Source organism: Eremomyces bilateralis, assembly GCF_010015585.1.
Source record: "Eremomyces bilateralis CBS 781.70 unplaced genomic scaffold P152scaffold_32, whole genome shotgun sequence".
NCBI lineage: Eukaryota > Fungi > Ascomycota > Dothideomycetes > Eremomycetales > Eremomycetaceae > Eremomyces > Eremomyces bilateralis.
In genome coordinates, this window is record NW_022985098.1 from 3,897 (window position 1) to 15,986 (window position 12,090).

Genomic DNA, 12,090 nt, shown 5'->3' on the forward strand with positions numbered 1-12,090 from the left:
ATCAGATACCTACTACACTGCTCTGATTCTAGATCCTCGGGTGAAAGGAGACCTAATCCTCAATGAATTAGAGGATAAAGAGGCTGGGAATCTAATATTAAGAGCTGTCCGTAACAGTCTTCATCAGAAATATCCACTTCGGAACTGCGAGTCGCCTAGAACGGTATTACAGCAGTCGGCATCAGAAATCAAGACGGTAGAATCCCGAATGCTCCAACGGCTACAGCCTCAAGCGGTGCCCCTTCTGTCCGATATTGATCGGTACTTTGATAGTCCTCGAGTTAGCAATATTGATACTACAGATCCGAATTGGCTTTGTAACTGGTGGCGAGTACACAAGGATGAACTGCCTCAAATGGCAGCAGCAGCAAGAGAGTATCTACCAATTCCATCGTCAGAGGTGTCAGTGGAACGATTATTCAATGCGGCAAGAGATATATTAGGTATCCGGAGATATTCGATGAAGGGTGAAACAATGCGGATGTTGATGTTGATAAATGATCCCTATGCAAAGCCCTAGAATTCCAGCAGCTAAGTTATCCAAAAATCTTTATAGAAATCAGATTGAAGCTAACTAGTCCTAATGAAGTAGTTTACCGATTCACCGATTTCGCCGATATTGACAAAATTTAACGGATAAAATATCGGTAGAATAGAAAGCTGCCGATATGAATCGGCGAATCGTATCCGCAAACCTGAAAGGTTGACGATATCGTATCCGTGCCGATATCGTATCCGCAAAATCGGGAAATCCGCCAATCGGGAACAGCCCTAGCGTTTCCATACCACTAGTTATTCTCTCTGTAAGGGTCTCACTGTAGGGGAACTCCAATCGTGAGGCAAGCATTGAATTGTTGCTATGAAGGAGGAATCTATCTAAAGTGTGCGAGGCGTTATGTCCTGGTGCTGCAGAGTTAACTCAGCAAGCTCAGACGGTATCTTCAGATGCTGCACGTGACTATAGTGTGGCAGTGCAGGCAAGGCATCTTATGCAGCAGTGGGAACAGCAGTAAGGGTGGATAAGGTCACAAGACGGTCGTGGGCGTAGATTGAGATGGTCACGAGCAACAGACGAGTAATAGACGAGTTAAGGAATATAGATTGATGATATTTGTGCCGTAGTACTTCGACTGATTCTTAGGGAAGGAAAAGGAGAATTGTCCAATAAAAAGGTTTGCACAGAGTAGCCCTCGAGTCTGTGGGGACTCCCCAAACATCAGAAACAGTAAGCTCACGGCATCGATATGACGATATCCATAACCTGCACATTTGAGGTTTGGGCGACTTGGCAGACGCCCGAACAGATCCAGGTTCTGGACGAAGATAAGGTCCCAACTAGTTTACGGAGGATAAGAGACTGATCGCATACTACGGGGATTCCAACGTGCGTGATCGCCGCTACATGGATTTCTCCACAATGGCTCCAAATTTCGACGACAATTGGGTGAAACGGCGACCTCGATATATGTCGAAACTTGAACTTCTTCACAATGAGACAAAGAGAGCGGCCGCAGCCTGTGGTCCATGCAAGTGCCCAATTATGGGCTTGTGGAGAAAGATCACATATGAGCCTGGTTCCACACAGGAAAAGCAAGAATACATAGCAAGACCACATAATACCGCCGTACTGTAGCGATAAATAATGCGCTAAGAAGGGAAGATGGTAAAGGAAAATAACAGGCATTCCCGTCGACTGACATGTAGCCTCCTCCAGGAGGGAAGAAATTGATAGCTGTCCAGGTGCTGTCTATTTCGGTTTAGCGCGTCATGAGACATATTTAGTTAACCTCTTCCAGTTTAGCGTTATTCACGTGCCGTAGTTTCTCCGATCCATGTTCACTAACAAGTACCTTCTGTTTCACGAAATTTACTGTCTTCGATGACTTTGCAACATTTACCCATTAACGCTCCTGCCATCTCCATGAGTTTTTCGCGTTCGCGACGTCCACGACGTCCACGGCGTCCACGGCGTCCGCCATGTCTTCTCCATCCTCTCCGATATCCGATCGTCCCTTGAACTCCTCCAATCCCTCCAATCCGCCCCAAACGTCCACCATGGTGCCAAGAGATCGCTCAGAAGGACGAGATGTCCATGTCTATGATGCCAATGACTCTACCACCGTACTTGGTGGACTGGTTCTCACAAATGGTGTCACAAATAGCAACTTCTACTCGATGGTGGATATTCTTGTCTTGTTTACAAGCTGCTTCGAATTGCAACATGAAGAAACCAAAGTTGAGAGAAATGATGACCCGCTTCAGCCCGGGAAGTACTACATTATTGCTGCAGGTGAGTTTATGTCTAATAAATCTTGTTATAGCTAACCTAGGTGTCATGAGCAGGTCCTTTCTCGGTCAATAATGAGCCGTGGTTACTCCGAACCATATCTCATTCCACTGGAACCCGTACCGATTCCTTCCGCAATGCCATCCGTTCGCGAGACCGTCGATGCGTCATATCCGGGCAAAAGGCTGTTGGTGCATATCGTAATAACTGGAGAGGCTTTGAGGCTGCTCATGTATTCCCCCTGGCCTATGAGGGCGATTGGACTCAGCACGGCTATGATCGCTGGATTACAATTCCACCTGAAAAAGGTGGAACCATTAACTCTGTGCAAAATGGGATGTTGCTCAGGACCGACATACACCAGCTATTCGATAGCTATGACCTCTCTATTGACCCTGACGTACGTATGCCTTTCTTTAAAGAAATACCAGATAATAATTATTTTAGGATAACTACAAGATCGTGTTCTTCTCCGATGATGGGGCGGGTCTCGCGGGAAAGTGTCTTGATCAAGAGTTTCGTAATAATCCTCAACGACCCGTCGATCCGCTTCTGCGATGGCATTTCAGACAGGCGGTTCTAGCAAATATGAGGGGTGCTGGCGAGCCTCAGTTCGAGCATGATTTCCCGCCAGGGTCGGACATGGTTGGTGACATTCTTAATGGTCCAAAGGCAGCTGAAAGGATGGAGTTTGAGCTGTTCAATCGCCTAGCAGCCTAGGTCGAAACTATATAACTTATCTTTAGACAAGGCAGGAAAATGTTACTTCTCCAGGTTCGCTAATAAGCTAGAAATCTTTTATGCCCATGTTACAGCTTCGGCATACCGCTTGAACAAACAACGCTGTGCCATGAACATTTATCATAATCAAACCATGAGCTCAACCTGGGTAACCCGCTTAGCTGGATCGACCGAGTGTGCATTAATCAAGGCGACCTTCAGGAGCGCGCAAGCCAGGTTCAGCGAATGAAAGACGTCTACCAACAGGCATCCTTGGTCGTGGTTTGGCTTTGTTGACATGGCTGTCTTCAACGACAAGTTGTCGTCTTTGTTTCCAACCTGTGTGGAACTTAGTGCCTCAGGTATCAAGATCCTTTGATGTTTGGATGACCACTTTAACAATGTGGTCAATCTCTATTGCCAAACCTTTCCTTTGTACGAACATTCCTCTACAACGACAAAGGAAAGGAATATGCTGCAAACGGATAGGCAGGAGGATTATATAAGGAACGATCCTGTACTGTTATTTAGTTCTACACAACGCAACTATTCTCCAGATATTGGATTGTCATTCTAAGAACAACAGCTACAGCTGGTATTGTTCTTCGTCTTATCTTTCTTCCTTTGAACTATATGGAGTTCCTTACCCACTGTGCCTGAGGTTGAGCCTTTGTAGATATTCCAATCGTGGAAGATTGAGCCTCTACAGACATTCCAATCTCAACAGGTTTGGTGACGAAGATCACTCAAGTGCTCACGCTTTTGATGCTTTTCGTGAGATGGTAGAGCACCTCAGCTGGGAAAGGCGCAAACCTAAATGGTTGATCAAATCAATAGTTGCGGATCCTAAGAGATGGAAAGCAATCAGCGACATACTCAACTGGCCGTGGTTCCGCCGTACTTGGACTATACAGGAGGTTTTGGCCGCTCGCGAAGTTTATGTTCTTTGTGGCAAGGATTCGATTACTATGACTTTGTTCCTGAGGATCATCTACCATATGGATAGTGGATCCGTTGGTTCATAGACAACGATCACCGCAAATCCGGAACGGCGAACACATCATCAAATCAGTGAAAGGGAGCAAAGATACAGTGTATGATTTTTAAGGACAACTCTCCCAACCCAAAATACAATCATCGCTACTATGTAGTCAATGGTGGGGGGTTGTGTCGCAAGATGCCCCTGTTGGTTTCTACTGCCCTAACATTCCTTTCACTGCCCATTACCCCTAGGCTAAGCCTATTTCGGACTGTTTAGTCTCTTCCCATGTATTTAGTTATCTTCAACTGTTTGGCTAGCTAGATCTCCTTTTTGGAGAGAATGGGAATCGTCAATACCAACTTGCGTTAACTATGACTCTACAGCAACTGAGCCAAAGCAGCGAACGTGCTTAATCATCACCCCCGCGAAATGCGACAGGTTGAAACTTTATTCCAAAGTGTTGCCAAGGTACTCCGTATTCGCTGGACAGTTTCACGTCACATTGGTGCGCCACTGCAACTGTCGAGTCCGAGTTATCTTTCGTTGGCAACGCCAAACATAGCTCTGATTCTATTATTCGATGTCGCCTACTCGTCTTACGGCACGATCCGATTTCAAAGTATCTGCATTAATAATCGAGTAAATATTACTCATTAGCTGTCGCCATTTGTACTATCCACTGGTATAAAGACACTATCTGCAAAGACGGTGGGTGAGGAGGTTTCAGAAAGGTTCAGAGGACGAGTTTCATGATTATAACTTTTCCAAATCTGCAGCCGAGAGCAACTGTTACGGTTCAAATCAGAGGATTTGGTTGTGCTTGAACGTTATCCAATTGTTACCGAAAGAGGCGAGAAACAACTCTCAAGAAGTAAATACACGGGTGTCTATGGGCTCGCAAGCGGACAGAGTATACGGAATTCTTAATTTCTATAGAAGGTGCTCACAATCTTCGAATATCAAAAAGTGCACGGTACTAAACGGTATCCGACGGTGCTCCGCTTCTGTTGACGTGTCGGTAGATAAAAGGTACAGGCGCCAACAGAACTATTTGCAATTTGCAAACAGCAAAGACGGTTCGGTTTAAACCACATTTGGCTAGACCAACTCTTCCTCTAAATATATAAAATGTCTACATAGTAAGTCTCTGTCATCTGTGATTTGGAGGTTTCGGTAAATTTGGTCATTACGCGAATACTTAGTTATCAAACACCAGTCAAATGAACACTACACCAGCGAAGGGGACTTACAAGACACTATTGTGTCGGATAATAGCTTGTTTGACGTTTCTTGACTGCCTGGCAGGAACTCCCGTTGCTGGTATGTATTTGGTTTTTGGACTGTTGAACTAGATGATGCTCCTTTTTTGATCTCGGCGTTTTGTATTATGTACTATCTATCTCATAGTCACGAACAAGAACCCATCGACCTTTGAGGCGGAGTATTATTATACGAAAACAGAGCATTCTCCCCCCCAAACCACACCGCACTGGTTTCAATGTCTTATGATACCTTACAATGCCTACTCGGTTGTCCGCCGCCGGTGGTGACGAGGGCCAGAAAGCTCCAACAGCTTGCCGAAATCGGGAGTACCCAGCCCAGTCACCGGATCCCATCCAGGCACTGCCGCCCAGGAAGCGTCTGGAACGTAGGGTGTTGGGAGGCCAGAATACGCGTCTTTTCCGGTGCAGCCCGTGCTTCCCCCGTGCACGATATCCGTGAGCCCCTTATACCCGACGGAGTACAGCCACGGGTTGAGGAAGCCCAAGGGCCCCTTCCCAGCTTCCAGCCGGGCAGCGTTCAGGAGCCCCACGATGCCCGCAATGGTCGGGGCAGACGCAGAGGTACCGCCAACGGCAATCTCGTCCCCATGATCGACGACGCGGAATCCCTTGCCCTGCGCCGCGATGTCGGGGAACCCACGACCTTCCGGGTTATACAGTCCGTCCCACTTGGATCCTAGCTGCTTGAGGAATTTGGAAACGTGTCCAGCTTGCCACTTCGGGCGCGGGAAGCGGTCGGAGAACCCGCCGGAGGAGAAGTAGACGGCCCGCTCGGGGTTCACTCCGATCGTGCCTCCGACGGAGGTAACATAGGGGCAAGCGGCGGGGAAGATGGGCAAGAATCGAGTCGTGTTCTTACCGTCATTCGTCATGCAAGCGCTGGCTACGCCGGTGTCGCCCGAGGAGAAAAGTACGGAGACACCGCGTGCCCCGAGGCCGCCAATGAGGTCACAAACCTCCTTGGTGTACGTTTCCGGGAGGGACTGCTCGTCTTCGCCGTAGCTGGTTGACAACGTGTGGGGTAACTCATGATCCGGCAGCTTAGTCAGGTAAGTGAAGAACTCTAGCCACGGCTCGTTCTGGTTGTCCTTCGGGTCCGGTTGGTCAAGATCTGGGACCAGAGGCCCACGTCCAGGGGTGGAATAGAAGACTTGAGGAATCGGATAGCTCAAGCTTGTGGTGTATTGGATGTCCAGACTGGCCTCGACAGAGTCTTCTGTTGAGTTCTGATCGTTGGAACCGCCTGAGGAATTTAGTATCAAAGCCAGAAATTGTGACACAAGTGGTACGTACCGTTCACAGATTGGAATTTGAAAGTGGCGTTTGCCGCATCGGGACGGTACTTCTGGAGGAACTGGGTAAGATCTCCCTGCCTTGCATATTGGTCCAAAAAGCCATTGACACCGACGAACCCCGATCCACGAGCCTTCGGAGTAAAGCCTTTGATGTTATACAAGTCGATCAAACATTCCGGAGTGATGCTTGAGTTGCAAGAAGGGCTAACGGGTTTGCTGACAGCGCTGACGGCCCCGATCCTTTGCCTGACATGCACTGTATTCCGTTGGGCCCGAATTTGTCCGAATCGTGTCGTGGGCTGGATCATAGAGATATGATCTCGGATGTCTTCTGGTACCGAATACTCGTCGGTCCTGGTGATGTCGACAGGCTTCACGGTGCTTCGATAGATTTGGTAGTTGGTGTTGAGCATTTCCTCCACCTGGCTGACGGTGGCTACGAAGTTGATCCACTCGCCGTCGTCTTCGATATCCTTGGAAGATATACCAGATTCCCCCAGCCAAGATAGGACCGAGTCGCTCGCTTCCTGATCCGGCTGCCGCAGGGCCTTCAGCTCATCGCGCTTGAGATGCTGGCCATACCTCCGGTTATTTGGGGTTGCAATGTCAAGCAGGGTTTGGTGGTAGAGATCCTCGTTCGGCTGGGGGTCTTTGTGTCAGCTTAACTTTCTTCCATGGACAGGCGGCTGGCGGACCTTGGTAAGGGCAATACGGAAGAACATCCGCTTTGAAGGCTCGGGTTTCCCAACGACCTCCCATTCAGAAGGGACATGGACGGACTCAACAACAGCGAATTCCTTATGCGAGGTCCGCGACGCGAGGGCGCTGCCGGCCAAAACGGCCGCGAAGCTCGAAAATAGAACAGAGATTCTCATTTTAAGCTCCAAAGAGATGAAAACAAACCGTAAAGAGCGACAAGATACTCAAACGAATGTTCCAACCAGAGTATTAGCGAAAGTAGGTCGGTTGGACCTTATGGCGACGGAGGGGAGCAGCTTGCAAACGGACAGCATTGCGGGTATCACGATATAAGTAACGATTGCCCCATTGTTAGGTTATGATGGTCCAATTGATCGGCAGAGTTGTTTACAGTAGAGGTTAGACAAGCCTGTTGTATCACGGTCAGATCAAGCACAGATTCGCCGTGATGGAGATTGACGATGCTGGAAACAGGGATTGATTGTCTACATTCATGTTTCGCGTCGACCCGGCCGGTCTGTCATCCTTGAACGGCCAATTTGAGGGAATGCAGCGAGCTATCTTCCAATCCATCGGATCAAACGGCGGGATCGTTGTCTCATGGCGGGTCCAAGTAGGATTTGACGATGGAGAAAGGAGGATCGTCAGGGCGGCGCGGGTTGCAATCCAGGGGGGTCATGGAATGCCTTGTGCAAGGGGCTGAGATTCAGCAAATCACACGTCCTGACGCGAATGCCCAACCACCAACCTCGTCCTTCGGCGCGAGTACCAACAATCCACATCTTCCGACGAATTCGCGTGTATGTACTACCCTGCGAAGGTACAAGGACAAGGCGTTGTGGTTTGCTCAACAGCCGATGATGCGTTATTAAGAGTCTATGCTCACCTGCCATTTCTGGCTGGTCTTCTCTCGTTATCAGATATCAGGATCCATAGCGGGCCACAAGCCCACAACCCTCCGATGGTCCATGTCTCCAGTTCATGGCGCAAGGCGCAAGCGGGATTAAGAAACCAAACAAGCTTCGTTTCCAAGGAAGCCTAAACAAGCTTATCAACCGACAAGCTGCATTGGCACCGCTAGATCCAAGGGCTAGGATAGGGGCCGTCAAGAATCCTCCTCGAAGACCACGGGTACGCCTTCAGCGACGTAGGATGCGGAAGGTGTTCAAGATACAGTATGCAGAGATTTGCCGATCCAAATCTCTACCCGAGTGGATGCTGAAGGGCTTCCCCAGAAAAAGAAGGTAGTATGGCTGATGAGTGATGACTGAAGTAATGGCAGATGGCAGATACCCATGCCCTCATCATCCGTCATGGAGTCTATACTCTTGAGGAAGTGGAAGAATCGTACGGAATAACGTTGTGTGCTACCGAAACTGCCTCCAAAAACGGAGGTTTCTGATGCCATTCTCTGCGGTCTTTCCGCCTAGGCGAAACGCCCTCGTTTCGTTACCGGCGGCGCCCAAAACTCCCTGCTACAGTGCCAAAGCCCTGCACGCGCTCAGGAGTGTGGTTCTACAGACCAAACTTGGGGGGATCCGATTTTGGAATTCCGTCCCTCAGTTTTTCGTTTTTCGACCTTCGCAACTGCTATGCCTCTATGCTAATTTCGGAAGCATGATGGTGTCAAACGCTATGGCTCCGCTACAGAGCCTCCCTTTGCCTTCGCACATAATAACCAATGTCGAGGCCCGTCGCTCGATGGATCGTTTCGTCGTACCCGTTTCTGTTCTCTTCTTTGCCTGGGCGCTCGTTATTTCGCTGTTCCAGACCGATCTCTATTATCCAGCTGCCTTTGTTAAATTGCCCTTCGCTCTCTTACGGGACCGCTCTCTACATCGATCTCCGAGACCATCGTAATGAGAAGGGGAAACAAGTCGCAGCGGCGCGGCAAAACGGATACACCACGAGACTGCGTACTATGAATCGATCTAGGCCGACGACCTAACCCCAGCATCGCGCCCTATCATAGACGCAATCGAGAGGCGAGTTGGCTATGTGTGGAAGAAGTGGATAGAGTGTATTCAAGGCTAGGATTTCCCAAGTTTTAGACTAACTGTCTATACCTCTAATCAGATACTGTTCGCTCCGAATCCTTGACCCCGACGCTCTTGCCCGCCTGCGAAACATCAGCGTAGCCGAGATCCGGGGATTCATGCTCTGGTATCTGGACAACCATGCTATGACAAAGCTGAATTCCTTCTATGTGCTGATGCGTTACTGGCGGATGATGTACGCTCGGAAGTTATACCAAAGGCTTGACCTTGTCATCGCTTCGGATATGAAAGACGTAGGGCTGTGGCTCCCTCTAGAGACTGTCTCTGCAGTATCTTTAACGTATGGTTAGTTCATCGGCACCGTCATAAAAAGCGAGTACAGCTTGAGTGAAGGTATAAAAAAGAAGCCTGTTATGAACGTAGATGATATATACTTGCTCCTATTCTCCTACTGCGCGATATCGAACGAGTACTACGCGCACGAGCGGGAAAGAGTTCAACATAGTCTGATTATCCTTTTCATGATCAGCACCTCTACAAGGCCGTCGACTCTCGTCGAAGGTGGCGGCTACTATAACACAAGCGAATGCCTGAAGTACAAGGATATTGAGATATTCAAGGTCAACGATCCAGAACTCCCCTCTCAACAAGTCTTTTCTTATAAGAGTCCGGCTTCGGCTTCTCAAGGGCAAAAGAGACAAGGGCCTGCCGTAAGTGTTATGCAACCCCTTTTGAGTTCACATCGGCTAAGGTTATAAAGGATCAAGGTGATGTTTTGTGAGCGAGACGATAATCTTTCTTTTTACGCCATTCTGCAGGTTTTAGGTCTCGCCTTCGTCAATAACGCCTTCGACAGCGACTGGATCAAGCAGCCTAAGGACTTCCATACATTTTCGGTCCCATCTCACCAGAAAAGTGTGCAACTACATTAGAAAGAGTTAATATATGACATTACGATTCTCCGGCGATCTGTTGTTCGCGGCGGAGAGGTGACCATATTACCGGATAAATCGGTTCAGTATATGAATCTCTATTACCAGAACGCGCGACTAGGCATATCTGCTGGCTTTGCAGATACTCTCGGGCTATACAGCTATCGCAGAGGTGCTGGTGAAGTGATTGATTGTAAGCGCACATTCTCACTCCTATGTACATTCCTACGCCAGCAATTTTCCTACATCCGCGTGCTTTCTTGGCCTTGTTGGGGCTTCCCTTGCTAACGTCATTTCTAGACGTAGCTGGTTCAGATATGGGGAGCTTTGTAATGTAATGGACCATGCTCGTACAAGTCTCTTTGAGCGCTATTATCGTAATAGCGTTGTCCAGCTCGACTCGGTATCTGCGTCCCTCGAAGTGCCTTCCAAAGACGCGCTGATCAAACTGGCTGGGCATATGAGTTTGACCCGGGATCCCTTCGCGGCCGACTTGATTAACGTCGAGACCTCCGCAATTGACTGCGATCATGGTATCCAAGAAATCGAGAAGTCGTCGTGCCTTCCGCTTCGGAAAAGCGTCATTGAAACTTTTGGGAAGATTAAGAACGGAAGGGGCACGGAGCTCAGCGATACGTCCTAACGCGAGCGAAGCCATTTACGCAGCGAGAGGATCAAGGTGAAATGGGTACTCGAAGTAGAAGTCCGGTGATAGTATTTCCGAACCACCGGGACTAGGTATATCGATGAACAGCGACGCGGCATCACTCGTGAGTATATCGAGCCGAAACCTGTATTCCAATTCGAGGAACGGGAGAGACTAGCAGCGCTCCTCTTCTAGAGCCGAGATGTTCGGCAAGTATCTAAGGAAGAGATTTACGAACAGCGCATTGCAGCGATGGGTAACCTGATCAGCCTATGCGGTCGGCATTTGCCTCGCCCTGCGCCCCGTCGTCATCTCTCGTTGCGAGATAGATCTCTAGAAGAGATCCCCGAGGAGGCGAAAGATTTGGACCCCGATCTCTTCCCGTCCGGGCACCCAATGCCTGTTTTGTCTCGGCAGTCAGAGTCTAGGGCCGCAGTCTAGAATATTCGCGCAGTCACTAGCGAAATTGGCTTCCGCTTAAACGCAGCCCTAAACGTCGTTCCAACTTGCCGCAAGGGTGTTTCACTGTTACTATCATCTTAAGGCGTAATTTGGTTTTAAAGCCTTTGAATTTCTAATCAAACATTACTCATCGGCTGTCGCCACTTGTGCTATTCATGTAGTATATAAAAGACACTATCTGTAAGGGAGGTGGGCGCGGAGGAGGTTAAAGAATGCTTAGGGCAATATCACAAAGTAAGTTCCATGGTCATAACTCTTCCAGATGTATATCCGAAAGCAACAATACCCCCAGAAACAGCAATAATGCTTGGCCGATACTCGCGAGGAAGCCAAAGGATCCGCTCGGTATGGCTACTTACCCAGTTGTCATTGACAAAGATAGAAGACGGATATTGTAGACTGGTTACACCTATACCACCAGAGAGAGGGAGTAAAATAGGCAAGGATCCACGGTCTGTCTGGAGAGAGGTACCATCATCGGAGAAAGAGAGAGCGTAGACGATGTCTCCCATATCATGCGTTTGCTGTAGCACGCCCGACCCGACATCCCACAGCTTGACCGTCGCATCGTCCGATGCCGACGCCAGCGTCTTGCCGTCCGGAGCGAAGGCCACGGCGTAGACCCAGTGCGAATGGCCCTTGAGCGTCTGCTGTAGCGTTCCGGACCCGGCGTCCCATAGCTTGACAGTCCTGTCGTTCGATGCCGACGCCAGCGTCTTGCCGTCCGGCGCGAAGGCCACGGCGAGGACCGAGCCCGAATGGCCGTCGAGCGTCTGCTGCAGCGCGC

General features: G+C 49.2%; 7 protein-coding genes across 7 annotated transcripts in view; 4 read left to right on the forward strand and 3 right to left on the reverse strand.

The window, feature by feature from the left end:
- Window positions 1–1,882: 1,882 nt before the first annotated feature.
- Window positions 1,883–3,110, forward strand: P152DRAFT_462221 (uncharacterized protein). The gene is made up of 3 exons (XM_033680289.1): window positions 1,883–2,290; window positions 2,344–2,687; window positions 2,735–3,110. The coding sequence occupies exons 1-3, from the start codon at window positions 1,978–1,980 to the stop codon at window positions 3,005–3,007; spliced, it is 930 nt and encodes a 309-aa protein (XP_033530292.1). The 5' UTR covers window positions 1,883–1,977; the 3' UTR covers window positions 3,008–3,110.
- A 575-nt stretch (window positions 3,111–3,685) lies between these two features.
- On the forward strand, window positions 3,686–4,161 carry P152DRAFT_210245 (uncharacterized protein). The gene has a single exon (XM_033674413.1). The coding sequence runs from the start codon at window positions 3,787–3,789 to the stop codon at window positions 4,030–4,032; it is 246 nt and encodes an 81-aa protein (XP_033530293.1). The 5' UTR covers window positions 3,686–3,786; the 3' UTR covers window positions 4,033–4,161.
- Window positions 4,162–5,378: 1,217 nt separating this feature from the next.
- P152DRAFT_509686 (tripeptidyl peptidase SED3) lies at window positions 5,379–7,580 on the reverse strand (the record flags this gene model as incomplete). Its single annotated transcript, XM_033682625.1, has 4 exons — window positions 5,379–6,515; window positions 6,566–7,208; window positions 7,263–7,437; window positions 7,576–7,580. The coding sequence occupies 4 exons, from the start codon at window positions 7,578–7,580 to the stop codon at window positions 5,512–5,514; spliced, it is 1,827 nt and encodes a 608-aa protein (XP_033530294.1). The 3' UTR covers window positions 5,379–5,511.
- A 1,386-nt stretch (window positions 7,581–8,966) lies between these two features.
- Window positions 8,967–9,205, forward strand: P152DRAFT_462223 (uncharacterized protein; the record flags this gene model as incomplete). Its single annotated transcript, XM_033680290.1, has 1 exon — window positions 8,967–9,205. A coding segment is annotated over one exon (160 nt), but the record flags the coding sequence as incomplete, so codon positions are not given.
- A 132-nt stretch (window positions 9,206–9,337) lies between these two features.
- On the forward strand, window positions 9,338–10,590 carry P152DRAFT_462224 (uncharacterized protein; the record flags this gene model as incomplete). The annotated part of the gene is made up of 4 exons (XM_033680291.1): window positions 9,338–9,556; window positions 9,614–9,951; window positions 10,109–10,388; window positions 10,496–10,590. Coding segments are annotated over exons 1-3 (352 nt in total), but the record flags the coding sequence as incomplete, so codon positions are not given.
- On the reverse strand, window positions 10,119–11,213 carry P152DRAFT_210623 (uncharacterized protein). Its single transcript, XM_033674414.1, has one exon. The coding sequence runs from the start codon at window positions 10,851–10,853 to the stop codon at window positions 10,215–10,217; it is 639 nt and encodes a 212-aa protein (XP_033530297.1). The 5' UTR covers window positions 10,854–11,213; the 3' UTR covers window positions 10,119–10,214.
- A 206-nt stretch (window positions 11,214–11,419) lies between these two features.
- P152DRAFT_517307 (WD40 repeat-like protein) overlaps window positions 11,420–12,090 on the reverse strand; it is a gene marked incomplete at its 3' end in the record, with an annotated part of 5,013 nt that continues 4,342 nt past the window's right edge. Inside the window, exons 5-6 of the mRNA XM_033683000.1 lie at window positions 11,663–12,076; window positions 11,420–11,452 (exon numbers count right to left, since the gene is read on the reverse strand). Coding sequence (XP_033530298.1) covers window positions 11,420–11,452; window positions 11,663–12,076 — 447 coding nt within the window. The remainder of the gene's footprint in view (window positions 11,453–11,662; window positions 12,077–12,090) is intronic.

Bases quoted from the DNA above. Each gene is read 5' to 3' on its own strand.
- P152DRAFT_462221 (XM_033680289.1), top strand. From the start codon at position 1,978: ATGTCTTCTCCATCCTCTCCGATATCCGATCGTCCCTTGAACTCCTCC. The intron at 2,291-2,343 runs GTGAGTTTATGT...TGTCATGAGCAG, and splicing joins GTACTACATTATTGCTGCAG to GTCCTTTCTCGGTCAATAAT. The intron at 2,688-2,734 runs GTACGTATGCCT...TAATTATTTTAG, and splicing joins ACCTCTCTATTGACCCTGAC to GATAACTACAAGATCGTGTT.
- P152DRAFT_210245 (XM_033674413.1), top strand. From the start codon at position 3,787: ATGGTAGAGCACCTCAGCTGGGAAAGGCGCAAACCTAAATGGTTGATC.
- P152DRAFT_210623 (XM_033674414.1), bottom strand. From the start codon at position 10,853: ATGGCTTCGCTCGCGTTAGGACGTATCGCTGAGCTCCGTGCCCCTTCC.